The sequence below is a fragment of the Anser brachyrhynchus genome, assembly GCF_964034855.1.
Source record: "Anser brachyrhynchus genome assembly, chromosome: 4".
Lineage (NCBI taxonomy): Eukaryota > Metazoa > Chordata > Aves > Anseriformes > Anatidae > Anser > Anser brachyrhynchus.
The window spans coordinates 38,929,998-38,949,273 of record NC_137698.1 but is presented as its reverse complement, the minus strand read 5'-3'; the positions used below and the strand labels follow the sequence as shown (position 1 = coordinate 38,949,273).

At 49.5% G+C, this 19,276-nt stretch overlaps 2 protein-coding genes and 1 long non-coding RNA gene across 10 annotated transcripts in view; 1 reads left to right on the top strand and 2 right to left on the bottom strand.

The window, feature by feature from the left end:
- Nucleotides 1-9,040, bottom strand: part of LOC308194881 — a 188,401-nt gene extending 179,361 nt beyond the window's left edge. The window contains exon 1 of the long non-coding RNA XR_013950963.1: nt 8,820-9,040. This is a non-coding gene — a long non-coding RNA (uncharacterized lncRNA). The remainder of the gene's footprint in view (nt 1-8,819) is intronic.
- On the top strand, nt 7,533-10,227 carry NOCT (nocturnin). Its single transcript, XM_080591418.1, has 3 exons — nt 7,533-7,923; nt 8,039-8,320; nt 9,047-10,227. The coding sequence occupies exons 1-3, from the start codon at nt 7,548-7,550 to the stop codon at nt 9,880-9,882; spliced, it is 1,494 nt and encodes a 497-aa protein (XP_080447544.1). The 5' UTR covers nt 7,533-7,547; the 3' UTR covers nt 9,883-10,227.
- Nucleotides 10,228-15,812: 5,585 nt separating this feature from the next.
- Nucleotides 15,813-19,276, bottom strand: part of ELF2 (E74 like ETS transcription factor 2) — a 35,447-nt gene continuing 31,983 nt past the window's right edge. For all 8 annotated transcript variants that reach the window (XM_080591410.1, XM_080591414.1, XM_080591411.1 and 5 more), the window contains 3 exons: nt 18,623-18,815; nt 17,896-18,249; nt 15,813-17,511 (listed from right to left, as the gene is read on the bottom strand). In XM_080591410.1, coding sequence (XP_080447536.1) covers nt 16,884-17,511; nt 17,896-18,249; nt 18,623-18,815 — 1,175 coding nt within the window. In that variant the 3' untranslated portion in view covers nt 15,813-16,883. The remainder of the gene's footprint in view (nt 17,512-17,895; nt 18,250-18,622; nt 18,816-19,276) is intronic.

Below are 19,276 nucleotides of genomic sequence, written 5' to 3'. Positions count from 1 at the left end.
GATATAAGGAGGAAATTCTTCACTCAGAGGGTGCTGAGGCCCCGGCACAGGCTGCCCAGAGGAGCTGTGGATGCCCCATCCCTGGAGGTGCTCAAGGCCAGGCTGGATGGGGCTTTGGGCAACCTGGTCTGGTGGGAGGTGTCCCTGCCCATGGCAGGGGGCTGGAACTGGGTGGGCTTTAAGGTGCCTTCCAACCCAACCCATTCTGTGATTCCACACATGTGGTTTGCCTGCCCAGAAGTCTTTGTGGAGAAGCAGCAGACCGGCAGGGCCAAGGCACTAAAGGACACCCTAATGTCTGGACCTGCTGGACAAGTGACCTGGGCAAATCACCTCCAGCAGCAGCACCAGGGATGTCCTGGGGCTTGGCCAGGTGTGGGAGGGAAGGACGCAGGACCAAAGCAAGCAGTGTCCTCCCCCATCCCCGCTGGCTGGCGAAGCCCAGCCCTCCCTCTGCGGGCAGCATTGCCCAGCAAAGCACCCAGACCACGCCAGGACAGCCTTCAGACAGGACTATATGGCTACGTTTTCCGCGGTATCCTTCATAAAGCAGGTTATTACATTCCTGGCAACTCACTCATGATCTACTGAGCAATGGGCAGGTTTTCCTCTTTGACGGTAACAGCCCTACACTCACAACACGGAAATATTGATTGCGTCTCTGCAGCACCCAAATTCGGTTCTTTCAATAGAGGTTTTGTTGTTGTTGTTTTTCCCAGCGTAGCCAGAATGTCTCTTTTAAAATATATCTCTCTTGCTTGGCATCATGGATGGTCTATTTCCCTGGCGGTAAAATATCCACTCTGCCATCAGCTTCGGAGTCGAAATCAATCCCGAAACACAACGTTAGGTCCATAATGACCCACCTGGGCGGAATAAATCACCGCCCAGCTCCCCGCGGGCGCTGCTCGCACCGCACCCAGCCCGGAGCCCACCGCTGCCCGCGGCGGTGCTGGGGGCCGCTCTCCCCCCTCCCGCCCGCTGCCTTTCAGGCGCCCGCGGGCATTCGGTGCTCGGCTCCGAGGGCCGCGTAATGGAGGCGATGCATCTTCAGCGAGGAAAAATGACAGCCGCAGTAAGGCGGCCGAGCCGATTCATCACTTAATGCAAAGCGTTATTGTGCCGCAGCCGGGGCGCCGCGCCGGGATTGATTACAAATGGGATGACACCTCCCCGTGGACTATCTGCTGCATTATTATAAATAAATACCCATTCATTTTGGAGTCTGTATTACAGCGGAGGATAGATTATAGCTCGGGTATACAGTAAATATCCCATTGAGTACAATGTCCCTTCCTCGCCGACAAATGAGTTTTGTCTCACATAATACAGTTTCGTGAATGAGATAAGGGAACGGAGAAACACCAGGAGACGGAAGATCTGCAAAAATCTCGATGGATATTAAGGAGCTATTTCTATGAAGGACACGCTAAAAATTCAGTCACTCATCAGCAGAGGGGGACCGAGGGGGGAGGCAGCTGCGGAAGGCTCCTGAAAGGCAGCAAGCCCTAAAAATTCCCCCAGCCCTTCGGATGTCACCAAGATGACAGCAAACCCTTGGTTTCCAAACATCCTGCTCACCAGCTCTACCCGGCCACAGCTGTAGGTCTCTGTCCCATACCTCTGGGATGGGGCGACCACCACGCCAGGTCGCACCTACGTGAGGAAATAAGCTGGGGGGGAAAAAATCCCATTTCCCAAGGCAATCGGCAAGACTGGAAGTGTTTTGTGTGATTACACACTTGTTTTGTGCAATTATGGCAATTACACCCCTTCACCTTCCAGGCAGAAGGTTGGTGGGCAAGGGGAGGCCTCCTCTCAAAACCTACAGCGTTCAATTTCAGAGGCTTTTATTCTGCCTTTGAGGAACCAGGATGCTTGATGTGGGGTTGGGGTGTCTTTTCCCCTCGTTTTAGGCTGGAGCGATGGGCTGAGGTCAACTGCATGAAGTTCAACAAGGCCAAGTGCCGGGTCCTGCACCTGGGCTGCAACAACCCCAAGCAGAGCTACAGGCTGGGAGATGAGTGGCTGGAAAGCTGCCTGGCCGAGAGGGACCTGGGAGTATTGGTGGATAGTCGGCTGAATATGAGCCAGCAGTGTGCTCAGGTGGCCAAGAAGGCCAACGGCATCCTGGCCTGTATAAGAAGCAGTGTGGCCAGCAGGTCTAGGGAAGTGATTGTGCCCCTGTACTCGGCTCTGGTGAGGCCGCACCTCGAGTACTGTGTTCAGTTTTGGGCCCCTCGCTACAGGAAGGACATGGACGTACTCGAGCGAGTCCAGAGAAGGGCGACCAAGCTGGTGAGGGGTCTGGAGAACAAGTCTTACGAGGAGCGGCTGAGGGAGCTGGGGTTGTTCAGCCTGGAGAAGAGGAGGCTCAGGGGCGACCTCATCGCTCTCTACAGTTACCTGAAAGGAGGCTGTAAAGAGGTGGGGGTTGGTCTGTTCTCCCACGTGCCTAGTGACAGGACGAGGGGGAATGGGCTAAAGTTGCGACAGGGGAGTTTTAGGTTGGATGTTAGGAAGTACTTCTTTACCGAAAGGGTTGTCAGGCATTGGAATGGGCTGCCCAGGGAGGTGGCTGAGTCACCATCCCTGGAGGTCTTTAAAAGACGTTTAGATGTAGAGCTTAGGGATATGGTTTAGTGGAGTACTTAGTGTTAGGTCGGAGGTTGGACTCGATGATCTTGAGGTCTCTTCCAACCTAGAGAAATCTGTGAATCTGTGAATCTGTTTTCTTTTCATTGACTGGATTGCCAAAGGCAAACAGATCTAGGGGAGCTAGCTGAGAAAGATCGTGGCCCAGATCTAGGGTTTTGCATGTCCCTTGATGCTGCTAACGTGGGTAGCAGGACATCAAGCAGAAAGAAAAAGTGGCATTTTTCTCCCCTACTCCATCCTCTCCTTTCTGTTTTCCCTTGCTTCACCAGCAGAGAAACCCTTCCCTACACAGACCCAGAGATGGTGAGGATAATCAGGCAATTTTCCATCTCCAGTCAAAACGGCAGCTTTCCCTTTGACTACACATTCTAAATAACATGAGGATTGCTCGGTTTCCTTTGAATGTTCTACAAAAAACAACTGCCATTTTCCATCTGTGGCTGCTGGCTTCCTCCCTGCCCATTATTTTCACCCGACGCCCATCCAGGCCTGTTTCGGAAAAGCATTAACCGATACTCATCCGACAGGGAGCTGCTCTTCCCGTTTCTCTTGCGGTCTAACCAACCCCTGGGGACAGCTCTGAGGGGGCTTTGGGGCCGCTGTGGTGTTTCTGCTTCCCCAGCAGCCCACCGTCACCGTTCAGCCTCTCCATCACTTGTGCTCTTTCCAGACTGATCCTGAGCGCGCACACGTCTTGCTGAGGAGCCAACGCAGAGATGAATCGTAGTAAAACGCAATATGTAAGGATGTGATTTTGTGTCCTCACTTTCAAAATATCCACAAAGCTTGCGTGAGATCCAGAATTTTGCTTGCATTCTGGTAAATAAAAAATAATAATAATAATTAACAGTCACCACATGCCACCACTCCTTCCTGCAAGTGCCACACTGAGGTGCTCAGTACCTTTCGCCAGAATGGGAGCAGATCTGCTGAAAAAAATCAATTATATCCGACACACAAGGGTAGATCTGTGAATGCAATTCAAGCCCCTGAGCCCCATCCAGTGCCTTATTGAATGGGTAGGATCACTTGTTAAGCTTGCATTCGGCTGCCAGCACTGCCCATTCCCAAATTTCATGGTATCCAAGTGCCAAGAGCTGGATGAGACCACCTCACCCCTACCTATTTCTGTTGGTGAACTTCAAAAATCACAAGAAAACAGCATAACGCACGAGGGTGTGTGTATGACGTCCCTTAGGGAAGGGGGAAAATTGTCCAAACAGTGAAATAAAGGCAGGTCTGGCACTGACAGCACGCTTACAGGCTCCACCAACTGCCAAACTGAAAAGAAGCAATGTTCCCAGCGCACCACGGCACAGCTCTCAACTCTCTCGTCCAAGTCAAAATCTTTAAGGAAGCAAATAATTTACAGGACATCTGTGATGCTAAACCCACACCAAAATCTAAATAAACAGCAGCACAAGCCAGGCTTGCCTTGTTATCAGCTCTGCCTAAAGCACTGTTTATTAGTGCTGTAACTAGCTGGTGGCAACGTCCCTGGAACTGATTAAACACCTGGAGGAAAAAGAGGAGGGAAAATGGCACTATGCTGTGCAAGAAGGGTTTATTCTTTCCAGAGAAGATGGCACAAGCACAGAGGCTAGCGTAGCCAGTAAAATTGCCTGCCACATGTGCTCTTATTTCTTTGTATTCTCCTCCTCCCATCAGCTGAAGGAAAGGGTTAATTAAAAGTCCCCACAACACTGGTGAGGAAAAATTTTTTAAAGAAAATAAACTCGAGAAAACAGATGAAAACTGTTTCTCTGTGACAGTCGGAGGGCTTTTTATTATTTTCTACTATTTTCAGTCTGCGCCCCGAGAGGAGGCAGATCGCAGCATCACGGCCCCACCACCTGCACGCGTCCAGGAGGAGCAGCGGACGACCAGGCCGAGGGGATGCTCTGCGATCCAGCCGGGGGAACCCTGCCTGCCAGCGAGGCCAGACAAAAAGGGGATTGCCACCAGCCCCGCATGGCTTTCTCCAAAAGGGCTTTGAGGGGCTTCGTCTCACCCAGCGGCACTGAATCTCTTGCAAACTATAAGGTGATAAGGAAGCGGAAAACCTTCTTATTTGGGAGCAATTGCAAATACGTTTTTCAGCCACTTCCCAGCATCTCCAAACAGGTTTTTACTTTTTTTTTTTTTTTTCCCAATTTAATCACCCATTTGGCATACAGAGAGCGGCACCTCGCGAGGGAGAGCTGAAGTGCTGCCGGCTTGAAGCTGCAGCCCCGCAGCGGGGGGGCACAGACAGGGCCAGCGCCTTCATCCTATAATCGTGTGGCAGCTGGGGGATAAAAGGGGGTAAATGTGCCGCCGTGGAGGAACGACAGAAGGAGAGAGACTCTAACAAAAGGAGGGAAAAGAGTTAAAAGAGAAGGAAAAGTGGCAAGGGACAGGGTTGGAATTAGGTGGTCTTTAAGGTCCCTTCCAACCCAAGCTGTTCTGCGATTGCACCCCGCTACGAGCGGATCGACAGCTGCCCCCCGCGGCCCGAGGCCTGCACAAGTGGCCAGGGACAGCCCCGGCGCTGTGCCAGTGGGTGCTGTGCCGGTGTGGGCCATCTCGCTGCCACCCAGCAGGGCCTGAACCATAAAAAAAAGCATTAAAAAAATAAACACATAAAAAAGTTATTTTGGCTTTGCCTCTGCGCTGATCAACCCGCACTCAGAGCAGGGAAGCGATGCGCAACTGGCCCAGTGAGACTGCCTGCACAGTACCACTGTGAAACCCACGGACCTTGCAGGACACGGGGGGAAATGGCTTTTTTCCTTCAAATTAAGGTGATAACATAGGTGAGCAGGTTTCCTTCAAGAGGAGAGAAAATATCGCAGCTCACAGTGGTGTAACAGTGCTTGGGTAGGATGGAGCTGCAATTTCCTACACTTACCAGAAAAGCCATTATTGCAGTTGCAGAAGGCTTTGGGACAAGGTGAAGTTGGCCGCACCTACCAGCAGCAGCTGGAAGCAGTTTGGGTCTGTGCCCATTAATGTGGTTTAACACTCGCCCACACCTGCCCTGCATGGCACAAAGTGCAAGTGCCAGGAGGAGGAGGGAGCCCTGGGGCAGCACTAAAACCCCTCGGCCGGAACAAAAACCTGACTGTGCCAGCCCTTGGACCAAGGCGGCCCTGTGGGGGGGCTGCTGTGCCTGGGCACCAGCAGCCAGCTGGGTGGCCTCTCCCCCAGGAAGCTCCTTCAAGCCTCACTGGAGCCACCAATGATCAACCACCCCGGTTTTGTCACGCTTGCAAGCACGTTTTCTGGTCCACGGGTTTGCTCTGCACCACCCCATCACCAGGCCAGGTCACTGGGCACCACTGTTTTACCTTGGGCAAGGGCTGCCCAGATGCTGGCAAAGCAGGAGGGCTCCTACAGACACATCTCCCTATGCCCACGCACCCCAAGAAGCCTCTTATTCCAGCCACAGACCCACAGGAGCCAAAAATCCCCTTTCCCTCTGCCATCTTCGTATGCCCTGGGCTCGCTGTTCTCCTGGGGGACACTAGCTGCTGTCCCACACCCGGATAAATGTGGGGAAATGGGCTCGGGCCCAGACAAGGTCCTACCCTGCCAGGGTGGGGGCTGAAGGGGTTCTCACAGGCCTCTCCCTGTTTCTGCACGAAGGACAAGCTGTTCGATATTGTCCCTGGTCTGTCTAAGGTGCCGAAATCACCCCAAATACCTTTTTTTATTTTCATGCATGGCAATGGAGGGATTTGTTTTTCTCCTTTAAAGTTGGGCACGCTAAGCAGAGTGATGTTCTCACGCTGCATCAGGAATCAGCTCCTGACCTTGCCTTTCTCTGTAAATTGTCTTCCAGGCTCACAGCTAATGAAAGTCTATTACTGAGAGGCCACATAAATCCCCTAACATCCCTGGAACAAAGAGGGAAAAATAGAATTTCTTTCAGCGAAAGAAACCAGAATATGATGAGTTCAGAAAGCCCAGCTACTCTCTGGGAAAAAAAATGACAGCAGTTGCTCCCAAACTCAAGCATGTAGGTGCAAAGGGGAGAGTGGTTTGGTGGAAACAAATGACGAAGAAAGTAGCTGGACGAGACCTGAGAGAGTCACTCAAATGGGAAAAACCAGAAGCAAAGAAATAACCTTTCTGCATCTTGTCAGTCTGTCCTAGAATCTGTAATGTTCTGTTTGATGCTATACAAATAGGCAGAGGAATTTGCCATAAATATGTTTTGCAGGGCACAAGATCTGTTCAAAGCTCTGCTGACATTTTCCACACCCCGTGTTTGTCACGACAAGTGGGGAGGGAGCTGGAAGTTCACCCCTGGCCCCCAGTTTTTGGCTCCGCTGCTCGGGCAGCCCTCGGGTTGCGAAAGCTGGCACCGGGCGCTTGCACAACCGCCGGGACACGCACCACGGGCAGGGCCGGACCCTGGACAGCCGGACAGAGGGCCGGGCGGTGGGAGCTGCCCGCAGCCCTGCCTCCGGGGCAGCCAACCAGGGCGGGCAGCCGAGCACACCCCCGGGGAAAGTCCAAACCCGGCTCTGGCCACCAGAGGAAGGTGCCAGCAGGAGGTCAGCATGTGGCGGGGTTGTGTCCTGGGGCACTGAGGGACGGGGAAGAAGTGCTTGCTCGGCCATGCCACCTGGGGGTGATGGCTCATGGTGGCCTCATGGTGGCCTCATGGTGGCCAGGGGAGGTTCGGGTTGGAAATGAGGTGACATTTCTCCTCAGGGAGTGGTCAGGCGTTGGGTTGCCCAGGGAGGTGGTGGCGTCACCGTCCCTTGGGGTGTTCAAGGAAAGGTTGGACGTGGTACTTAAGGACATGGTTCGGTGGGTGATACTGGTGCTAGGTGGCTGGAACTGACGAGCTGGGGGTGCTTTTCCAGCCCCACTGACTATAGGGCTATTAGGGCGCCCCCATGGCGGCCTCCCGCCCCGCCCCGCCCCGCGTGGGCACTTCAGGGGAGGGAGCTGCGAGCCGCTGCCCCCGCGTGACGTCACGCCGCGCCGCGCCTGCGTGCCCCTGCCTTATACGGCGGCGCTTGCGAGCGTGTCCTCCCTCCCCCCCCTCCGTGACGCGCGTGGCAGCGCCCCGCCCCGCCGACGTCAGCGCGGGGCTCACCGGCGAGCCCTGGGCCGGGCGCTACCACTCCGCGGGGCGGGGGGGGACGGGGAGGACGAGTGCCGGTGCCGCCGCCAGTGCCGGTGCCATGTACCAGGGCCCCGCGCGCTGCCTCTGCCCGCTGCTGCGCCGCGCCGCCACCGCCAGCACCGCGCCGCCGCCGCCCCGCGCAGGTGGGGACGGGACCGGGGGGGGGCGGGGGGAAAACGGGAGGGAAACGGGGGGACCGCGGCCTTGCGGGGCTTGTGGGGGGGTCCCGGCGGGCACTTGACGGTGTCTCCTCCGCAGGGTGTCCCATGGGGAGCGGCAGCAGCCGGCTGTACAGCGCGCTGGCCAAGACGCTCAGCAGCAGCAGCGCCGCCACCGCCGCGCCTCAGCACCGGGAGTGCGTGGGGCAGCCCGAGGCGGCCCCGCTGGAGCCCATCGACCCGCAGGAGCTGCTGGAGGAGTGCCAGGTGGTGCTGCGGCGGCGGCCGCCCCGCTGCCAGAGGGACTTCGTGGACCTGAGGCAAAAGGCGGCCGGCGGCCCCCGGCCCATCCGCGTCATGCAGTGGAACATCCTCGCCCAAGGTGCGTGGGGGCCGCCCCGGCGGGGACCCGGAGGGGGAAACGCGGCGGGGGAAGGCGTTGCGTGGAGCTGCGCCCCGGCCCTTAGGCGGCCCTGGGGCTGGCAGGGCAAAGGGAGAGAGGCGGGCTACGTGAGGCGGCGCTGACCGAGGGGAGGGGGCTTTCGGCGCTTGAAATGGGGACTTCTTCCATTCCGAAGGAAACAGCCCCCCTCCTTGCGCCTGTGAAGCCAAAGGTAGCACCGACTGCCTGTCTTAGCAGAGCATGGTCTGGTCAAAAAGCTGTGGCCTCCCGCTTTTAGCTCTCAGCCCCCCAGAAGAGAGGTCTGTCTTCCTGTAACTTTCTCTGTGAAGCTTCTCTAGTTTCTTAATTCGTGCGTTGACAAACTATTTGGGGATTCAGATCGGTTACAGGAATTCCTAATTCCTGAAAATAATCGCTACCGATCTCTGTCAGAGCCCTAAAGTCAATACGTTTAAGTTGAATTACACAATAGCCTCACCTGAAAGTCTTTCGGGGCAGGGGAAGTTCCCCAGGTAGGGACTGGCTTCGTGTTCTGCAGTTAGGTCACTCCTGTACTGCTGCATTTTTTCCTGGCCAAGCTGTGGCAACGCTTGTTGTGGAAGCACTTGCCACAGTGCAGTGACCTGTAGGAAGAGGAGGAGAAGTCTTAAATCTGACTTATTTTTGCTATCGGTAACTTCTTTCTTTCACCCCCCCTAATTTCAGCCCTCGGAGAAGGCAAAGACAACTTTGTCCAGTGCCCCATGGAAGCCCTGAAGTGGGAGGAGAGGAAGTGCCTCATCCTGGAGGAAATTCTTGCGTACAAGCCTGATATCTTGTGCCTGCAAGAGGTCGACCACTACTTCGACACCTTCGAGCCACTCCTCAGCCGACTGGGCTACCAGTGCACCTTCTTCCCGAAGCCGTGGTCCCCGTGCCTGGACGTGGAGCGGAACAACGGGCCGGACGGCTGCGCCTTGTTCTTCCTCAAAGACCGCTTCGAGCTCATCAACAGCGCCAACATCCGGCTCACCGCCATGAAGCTGAAGACCAACCAGGTGGCCATAGCGCAGACGCTGAAGTGCCACGAGACTGGCAGGCTGTTCTGCATCGCCGTCACCCACCTGAAAGCCCGCACAGGCTGGGAGAGGTTTCGCTCCGCGCAGGGCTGCGACCTGCTCCAGAACCTGAAGAGCATCACCCAGGGCGCAAAGATCCCTCTCATCATCTGCGGAGACTTCAACGCAGAGCCGACCGAGGAGGTCTACAGAGAGTTTTCCAACTCCAGCCTCAACTTGAACAGCGCGTACAAGCTGCTGAGCCCCGACGGGCAGTCGGAGCCGCCGTACACCACCTGGAAGATCCGGCCCTCGGGGGAGTGCCGGCACACGCTGGATTATATCTGGTATTCCCAGCACGCCTTGAATGTGAACTCAGCCCTGGGCTTGCTGACTGAAGAGCAAATTGGGCCCAACAGGCTGCCCTCGTTCAATTACCCTTCAGATCACCTGTCCCTGGTGTGTGACTTTAGTTTTAACCAAGACCCTGACAGACTCCTATAACTTGTTGGAATGCCACCCGGTATTGCAGTGTCTTAATTCACTATTGTTTTATTTTACTGAGAACTTTGGAAGCTGTTAAGGATGAGGAAGTACTGTTGACTAAACGTTCTCTCAGGCACGTGTTTGGAATTACGCTTGCCCTTCAGAGCTCATTCATCTGTAGCCTCTGAGGGAGGAAGAAAGGAGTCAGTGTTCTCGAGGTGGTGGTGGTCTTGCTGTATTAGGGTTTGAAAACTGGAAGGGAAACGAGCTTTATCCTTTCTCTAACCCCTGTGTCTAAGGATGTAATCCTCTAATGAATGCGGAGGCCTGAGTATTTAAATTAAAACACTTGTGTATGTAAAACAACTTGCCCTGGCAGCATGCTAATTTTGTTTATGTTAGGCTTGTGCCAGTACCAAAGGGAACAAGGCTCGACTTCTCAGTCAGTTTCTCTGACCTCTCTGTTGCAGTACAAAGGAAGGTTAATGCAGTTTAGACATGAACAAATCTGAGCGTGTATTTGGGTAGTCTTCTAATTTTTACATGACTTAAGAGTGTATTCAAAGTGAGTAGATGATAGCACAGTGTGAGGGAGGCCCCCTCCAGTAGCAGCAAGTGAGGAAGCAGAGGCTAACTGCTGTGTGTCACGCAGTAATAGCCTCACCTGTCCAAACAAGCATGCATATGTCCATTACACACACAGGGCCTGTAGCTAAACACAGTAACTGGCACCTTTGTCCCTTCGGTACTTCCCTCCAGAGGGCATGCCTAACCACAGAGTATTTTCTCATCTGCTTCAAGCATTACTTTTCTGAATGGTTTAAAGTTGTAGTCTCATCAACTTTGCAGTTTCAGTAAAGGGCCAACCTTTGTGTTGAAAGACTTCTTTTATTTATCTTCAGAATCTAAAGCTACACTGGAACCTTATTAGAAGATAAAACGTATTTATTGAGGGACTTTGGTGATCCTGTACCTGACTTGAAATCATACAGCGGCAGCGTTCAGGAGCCCATGCAGGTCCTCTTCCCGTGGCCCAGTGCCCAGGCCACGACAGAGGTGGGGTTGTGTGGTAACTCTCGTGCGTGGAGTGGTGCTCAGTGGTATGATGTGGGTATTGCGTATATGGATTGCAAACATGCCTCTGTGCCAGAAAAGGGCAGAAAAGGTAGAAGAGAGACCAATAGCTGGAGTTGGGCTGACATTTAGATAGTTTGGAGAGACTAGGCAGAGCAAATAAAGCGGTACTTCCATGTAAAGTAAGGCCCACACTGACTGAAATGTTCTGGGTGTTTATTAATAAAAGTCCGTGGGAAAAAAAGTAACGTCTTACTGCCATCTTCTTTCATTTCCCTCATAAATGGGTGATCTCAACTAGTGACTTTCCTAGCTTCAAATTAGTAGCGATGCCACGGCTTCCGGACCTACTTCCCCAACCCTGCGGTCCTCATCTTACCAATTGCCACAACTGCTCTGGTTTCGTGGCAAGTGTTGTTTCTCAAACTCACGTACCCAAACCTCCCAGTAAGTCTGTAGGGAAAGGTGTTACCTGTAGAGAAGTTCAGCTGATTTCTCCCCTAGCTAATGATGAAGCCTAGACCTTACGTTACCACAAGTATTCCTCTTTCAACAGCTGTCTGCAGCCACAACCCTGGCCAGCACCCATCTCAGAACTGCACAGCAAGGTGCAAGGATTCCTCCCTGAGGGGGCTGCCAAGCATACAGCACAAGTAGCTCCTCGCACCAGGCAGCTCTGTTCGTCACTTAACTTTTAAAACATCATCTGAAGAGCAAGAAAAGACAGGTAGCTGCTTCCCACAGCCCATAAGTTACTGTGTGTGTGTTCCATACTAATATGAAAAACACAAACACCCCTTCCAGGTAAACGACTCAGGTGCTGCGTTGCACAGCTGTAACGCATGGTGTGCTTTGAAGATAAGCAGATCGTCGTCGTGTCCCTGAACACTGTAAGTGGCTGCTGTGGGGGAGATCATGGGCCAGAGATTCAGATTCCAGTGTTAGTAACCAGATTATACAGGTTTCAAAAACACCTTTCAAAAACAAAACCAACAAAAAAGCCCCTAATTTCTATTTTTCCTTTTGCCTAGGCAGCTCCATTTCCTGAAGGCTATCCAAGAGTGCTCATCCGTGCGGTGCTGCCTCGCCTTGCCCAGGGCAGGCAGCCCTGGCACGGGTTACAGCAGGCTTTGTGTACCAGCCAGAGCCAAGCTGCAGCACTGACACCGCTCCCATCGCCACTCCCAGAGGGGGATGGAGAATATTTGGTATCTGGGTGATTCTTACGCCGCTTTACTCAGACCCTGGTTTTAAACAGTAATTGTGTGGGAACATACCGCGTGATTTCTAGGATCACTGCAGAGCTTTTCTAAAGTAAAACGGGCTGGGACTCTTATTTCACCCCGGACGCTCAACACTAAGCGTCCCCTGCTTCATGTCCTTACAGGGCAATTTTGAAGGGGTGCAGGGAGGGGGGGGATGTGAAAATCACACATCCCTGCTAGAACGCAGCAGTGGACGCTTTCTGATACATTTTAATGAAAGGCAGACAAGACTCAGAAATTAACTGGTGATTTCCCAGTCAGTTTCAGCCTTTTCCCAGTACTTGCTATAAAATGTGCTTTTGCAGATGGACTGTTTTGGAAAGCTTAAGTGAAATATTGCCCTTGCTTTTGTTTTACTCACCAAGAGGCAGGCCTGCAGCAGCGAAATGCTTTTGCCTGCTATAAATATCAGTACAGTAAATATTTTTCACAGGAAGGAGGAGGAAGGTTTTTAATTATTTTTTTCTGTGTAGCAGTATGACTCTTGCAATAAAAATTTCTTCAAAGCCCTTCTTGTAGCTGCCTGCCTTATAAGCACACCAAGGCTAGAAGTCTCAACAGATCCCTTGCTCTAATTTTGAATAAAAGCTGCATTGGCTTTAGCAGTGTCGGTTTTTCCCCTGCCCTCAAGCTAGCTGAGGGAAGAAGTGACCCACTTAGTTAATTTGCTGAAAGGCAGAAGCTGCTGCAAGCTTATTAAAACGCTAGCTACCTTGGATAACAATTAGATCAGAAGTAGATACTGTCACTTGCATCTTTCCCATTTAATAAGCTTAATACCTACTATTTGATGTCTCTACAAGGCAGAAATTGAATTTAGCTTGTTCTGGCTGTGAGCTTCTTCCTGCACAACCGAGATCCCCGCTGCATGTGTCACGGTACAAGCTGAGGCTTCAGGCACCCCACCACTTCCCCATCAACTACCTGACCACCTCTGGCTCAGTGATCCGCGATCAGCTCAGACGTAATTCTCCAAAGTCCAAAAGTTGATTAAATCAATTAGCAGAGGACCCCAAAGAGCTAAGCCTTCCCCAGCAGCATGCTTTACTCAGCTCACTGGAGTTGTGTCAAGGCACAGAACCCTTCACTGAAACACTCAACTTAGATGCCAGCAGAAGTTTTTGCCAAAAAAAAGAATTTTGGTTACAAGTAGGAGCCTTGCTCTTCTGAAACTCAGCTGTAGAAATCCTCAGGGAGAGACTGAACACCTCTTGTAAGCACGTCTCATTACCAAGATGACACAATTCTGGAGAATAACTCATCTCAGATTAACTTAGAGGAACCACACACACAAGCAATGCTTGTCTGCACCTAAGCAAACACATTAAAATCACTGCCTGTGAAAGGCTGTCCGTATTTGTATCTAGCAGCTAAATATTAAAAAAGAGAGAGGAGGACAGAAGCATACAAGGAAAGGTTAACAAATAGGGGCTCCGCTGTTTGAAGCCTGGCTAAGTACCCCTTCCATCTCAGTGACAACACATCTTCATACAGATCGGGATTCCCACAGCACTTCACACACATCTGATAAACGTCCTCGGGCAGCTGGTACACGTGTGTGCTGCTCGCTGTGTGGCCAGGGGAGAGAGCCAAAGGACCGCCACCAGACATAGCACGGGCAGTAGCTGCAGCGCCTCAGGGCACGGCTGTGGGCAAGCAGCAGAGACCTGCTCCTCCATTCCTTTCATTCCTGCCATTACACAACAAAGTCCTGGATCTAACTTAAGAGGAGGAGCTCGCCAGCTGGAAATCCTTTCCAGGAAGGCACTTTGGCCCCAGCTGACCTCCAGCGTATCTAAATTAGGTGTGGGAAAGGTCTCAACTACAAATACTCCAGTGATATACATTTCATGCGGTAAGATACAGCGCCTTTTACACAAGATCAAATAACAGCCATTTAAAAAAGGATTTCTTACAGAATAGACAAACGTGGGTTTAAAAATACCATTGATTTTCTCCTTGTTGTCTTCTAGATCCTATCTGTTCTACCTCCACAGCATGCCTCACTGCCTGCCTGCCTGCCTCTCTTTGTAGTGCTCCATTTCCCTTTGTCCGGAAGAGTTGCCTCACAAACTTCCAAACAAGTCTACTCATTGCCCAGCTTCCCCCTACTTCCCTTTCCAACCTACCTCTTCCCTGGCAGCACAAATCCTCTTCCTTCTTGAACACTTCCTCCTGTGAAAGTCTTTGTCCTCTACTCTCAGGCTCGGAAACACAGTTCATCTGTAACCACCTTTGCTTCTTTGGATTAACTGCTGGTGGAAGGGATTGCTGCCATCTACACCAAAATCATTTTCCTCCTTCAGGTTGTTCATTTGTTCTTAAACTCTGGGAAGAGGGAACTCTGGGAAGGGAAGAACGGGGCTCACTGCTAGGACTCTGCAGGTAACTCCTTCTTCTGCATTAAAAGTTAACATGAAAAAAATAACCTCTAGCGCAACTATTTAATACTGGCCTCCTTTATCGCTACTCAAGACCTCAGTTCTGGATTTCTGTTAAAACTGCTCCTCCAGGCATGAAGTACCTAAGTGGTCACTTGGACTTTTATTACTTTGAGATTACCTGCGTCCCTGCTGCAAAGACTTTCCAGAGCACCTCGCTAGGAACGAGGGGTTCCTCTGGGCACCTGGGTACCCACAAGGTGAAGCGACGCTTCTGTACTGCCTGCTGTCATACCCTCACGTGGATCCTCACGAAAACAGGGTAAGCTGCCATGCACCTATTTTAGGGAACGCTCTTGCACGTGGGCTGTAACTACCAAGTAATTCACGAACTGTGTGATCTCACCCGACCTTACCCTGCAGTGATGTATCTTGATACCCATAGCCTAAGTGCAACTATAAATGTAAACCCTATTTAGATCCTTATTTCATTCAGAGAGGAAAAGAAAATATTATCTAAAATCATTTACTTGTGCAGAAGCCGAAATATTTACAGTTGGAGATGTCAAAGATAACTGCACCAAAAGGAGCAGCAGTGCAACTTCTTATTTCTCCTTTCTCACAGTTTTTACCTACCACTACTTTCTACTTGCCTCAGTGAGATCAGAGAGATTAGTACACCGAGTAGCTGGGTCTGCTCACTTCCACCTTTACTTTGCAGTGCAGCCTTAGGAAATTAAGGTGTAGCTGGAGGAATATTAAGTAGTTCACAGAGCTCTCGAAGTTACTGATTCTCAGAGTCGTTTAAGCAAACCCTGTTTTCTTTGCATTAAAGCAACTGGGAGTGCACATAAAGATACCACCTGTCAGCTGGAGGGCAGTAACTTCTAAAGCTACTGAAGTAGCAACTGCAAGTACTCATGTGATTAGCCACAACGCAAGAGCGCTGAGTATGCTCACCCACCTAAAAAAGCATAAGAGAACTAGACCCCTGTCAGAAGTTACCTCACCAACTACTGCAAGCTTCTCAGATACTTCCTTGAAAAATATGTCAGCGTACTGTGTGGGAGAGCTGGTCAGCCATTCGGAGTATAGGAGTATTGGGGGGGTTCCAAATTTCCACGCTATCTCAGCTATCTTAGGCTGAATGCCTAGAAGATTTCAAATAAGCAGAAAAGAAGGTTAAGAGATGAAACAAAAATATTAAAAATAAAAAGCAGACCAAACACAAATTTCATTTCTATATTTCATTAAAACCTACTTGAATACACTTTGAAACAAGAGTACAACAAAATAGAATATACTTCAAATGTTGAATATACAAACTATTATAGTTCATTCTGAACACTGGTACTTCCCTCTTTAACTAAAAAAAATTTACAGGTTTAGAACTACCTGACAAAAGCTCATGCTGGGTGTGACCTTTCAAGTGACAGAGTAGAGCTGAAACTGAAATGTATGCACAGATGTCAAGGCTAAGTGAGAGACACAGGCATATTACAGCAAAAGGCCAAAAGCCTGCTGCCATTTTGTCCACAATTAAGAAATTTAGACAGACTTTAACTACCATACAAAATATGTTACATGTAATTCTATAACAATACTGTGCTAGGTACAAGATTCTTTAAAAATTTGTTTTTAATAAAAAAGCTTTACACAAACAAGCCATTAGCTTATTTCAAGAAAGATAACTGAAAATCAGTCTAAGGCTTTCATTTTAAATCTGCTTAAGCTATGATACAAAAATCCCTCTAGGTTTCTGTCTTCTTTTAGAAGCTCTTAAATCTCGTCTTGTATTTCACATTCTACAATACCTAGTAGCAGAGTTTTTCACATAGCACCAGTTGAGTACTGTGGGCACACAGTAGTGATTGCTGGTTTGCATATAAAATGCACCGAATTTGCCATTTTTAACAATGAGACTTTCCTCTCCCCCTGAAAGCTAAAAACCAAGGCAAACCTCTCACACAGCTCTTTTTTAGTGTTCCAGCTCTTAGTGTAACTTGATAACGTAGTGAACTGTTTGGTCCCTTTTCAGTCTCTCTATCATTCCTTCTCCATAGGTTCAGCCGTTTCCCAACTGGAAGAGGCAGTTTCTGTCAGCATAGCAATGTGGTTCAATTCCCACTGAAACACGGGAAAATATATATATTTTTTCCAGTAAGTCTTCAACATACGCACGTTTATTTAACAGTTCAAAACTCTCCTTTTCAACTTGGTGATCGCGTCCACTTCCCTCCCCCAATTATGTCAGTATAACCAAAAGAGTAACAGTCTACAAGTCCACGCAACCTGTTCTTCATTTCTCGCACGTCATGATTCCTTCTGTTTTCACTGTCACAGGAAGGGCAATAGCTGAGGGCGTACTAACTACTACTACGTGGGTTACAGTCTTGCTTCCGTCTGCTGGCTTCTCTTCTTGTACAAGCTGCAGCGTTTTCACTTCCCGTTCCTGTTTTATAGCCGCTGTGTCTGATTTAACTTCTGGATTTTTTATAACCGCGCTAATGACCCTGGGAGGAGTCTGGCTGGACGCCTGCTGAGCAGGCACCGATAGTCTCATTACTGGCGTCCCGTGAGCTATAGACACTGGGGTTAGTGCTCTCACAGCCAGCGGGGTTCCAACGATGTTAATACTTCCTGACCCTGTCAGGCCCGTTTTTGTTTGTAACTGACACTGTGTGAGTTGCGTGGCGGGGATTGTAATGATTTTGGCAGGCTGCATCGTGATTTTGTCTCCGTTTTCAGCAGAGGCTGGCATCACAGTAGGGATTGTCTGGATTACTACCTTTGGAGTTGTTGCTGTTGTTGGACTCGTGTTGGTTATTAACGGCGACCCTGCATTTACTGACTGTACTGCCACAGTTGAAATTTTCTGTCCCAGAGAGGTCATTACAACAGGCACTTGCATTGCCACTCGTACGGTCCTGCAAAATAAAGACGTGTGTTTAAGCCAAAACACTGGGTACTACTAGTAGAGCTGAAAACAGGGATACACAAATCCAGAATATGCAGGCTTTTAACTGGTTCTTAAAAACTTTTGTGCATCCATCATGTTTGGAAATTTAGCAGCATTCATCTCTCTCTTCACTTCCCCCTACATCATTTTAAAATACGCTTGAGGGCAAGCACGTTGACAGTCAGCTCTGATCTCAAACTACTTTCACAGTATTTACCATATTCTGTTGCTGCTTGCAAATCAGAAAACAAATCCAGCATTTATAGTATCAAAACAAAACCTAAAAGACAGTTTCCCAGCCAAAATGGCAAATGGCAAGCAAATGGCAAGCCCAAGCCACGGCAATACAAACCTGGGAGCTGTCGTTGCTGGGACAGTAGTAGTGGTAGTTGAGGGATGAGATGATGATGTATCATGCACTGGTGAGGCAATATTCACAACTCTGGTGACTGCTTTTTCTGTTCTGGTACAGGTTAACTGAGACGAATTTTTTCCTCCACGTGCAGAGGTTGCTGCTTTTAAAAGGTTTTCCGCAGATAAAGACACTCTCTCCAATGACTTTTCATCTGTAGGCATTGTCAAATCTTCATTGCAGGATTCATTTTTGTCATCATCTATGACAACTATATTTTTTGGCATCTCCTTAAACTGATAAACAAGCCTCTGTCCCTCAACTTTTGCCAGGATTCCTCTTTGATAGTAATACCTGCAAGAAAAGTACAATTTAGTAGTGGTACCATGGCAGATTTTAAAGAAAAACTCATTCTCTGCTAACAGGAAAACATTCACAGCAATACCTAACATGTGAGAAGGTATAGAAGGAAGCTGGCAGACAATACTGACATAATATCTGAAGAATCTAGCTAAAAAAAATAAATAAAAAAATGACCTTTTACACATAAACTTCAGAATTTAAATTGCAAGTTAACTGGTAACGCAAAACGCAGTATGATCTGCAAGACTGCTGCTTTTTAAACAGACAAGTCAGCAAGACGACAAAAATCTTAAACTTCTCAGAATTTGCATTATTGCTATAGGCAAAATTATAGTAGCAAACCTAAGCATATAGAAGATTTTACCTCAAAGCTCTCCCCATAGTCTCGTAGTTCATGTCAGGTTTGTTTTTGTGTTTTCCCCATAGTTTGGAGACGGCTTTTGAGTCCACAAGCTTAAAGATTCCCTTCTCTCGCTGAGTCCACTTAATGTACCGAGGACAAGTATTTTTGTCCTGGAGAAGGTCCAGGAGAAACTCCCATAAGTAGGTTGTATTACCTATAATCAGAAAACATTTGAATATTAGAAATCCACTTTTAAAGACAACAGAAAATTCTCCATATATAGGTAATTCTGAATGACCTAAGCTGAAAGCGAATGCTACACAGAGAATAGTATGTAATGTAACCTGCAAGTGTTCATTCAGTCTGTTTAGTAAAGCTGCCATAAATATTTACATTCTGAAAGGAGCTAATCCAAGTGATCTGCTATATAAGCACAGGAACCTCTCCAATTCAGCACACATTCTCAGTTCCTGAGAAAAAAAAAAAAAAAAAAGCGTGAGAGTGCTCCAAGTCACTAGAACCTACAGCTGCTCAGCAGAGAGGAAGAGAGCTCGTAATTTTCTTCTGTTTTCTTAAGCAGGGAATGGAAATACCAGTGCATTTTACGATGTTGAAGGATGGACTGGAAGATTTAAATAAATCTATTTTTAAAGACATACAACCTTCAATAATAAA

What these genes read in the sequence shown, in the direction of transcription:
- NOCT (XM_080591418.1), top strand. Translation starts at nt 7,548, where the DNA reads ATGGCGGCCTCCCGCCCCGCCCCGCCCCGCGTGGGCACTTCAGGGGAG. An exon ending in GCCGCCGCCGCCCCGCGCAG is followed by an intron (nt 7,924 to 8,038) that starts GTGGGGACGGGA and finishes TCTCCTCCGCAG; the next exon opens with GGTGTCCCATGGGGAGCGGC. An exon ending in GTGGAACATCCTCGCCCAAG is followed by an intron (nt 8,321 to 9,046) that starts GTGCGTGGGGGC and finishes CCCTAATTTCAG; the next exon opens with CCCTCGGAGAAGGCAAAGAC.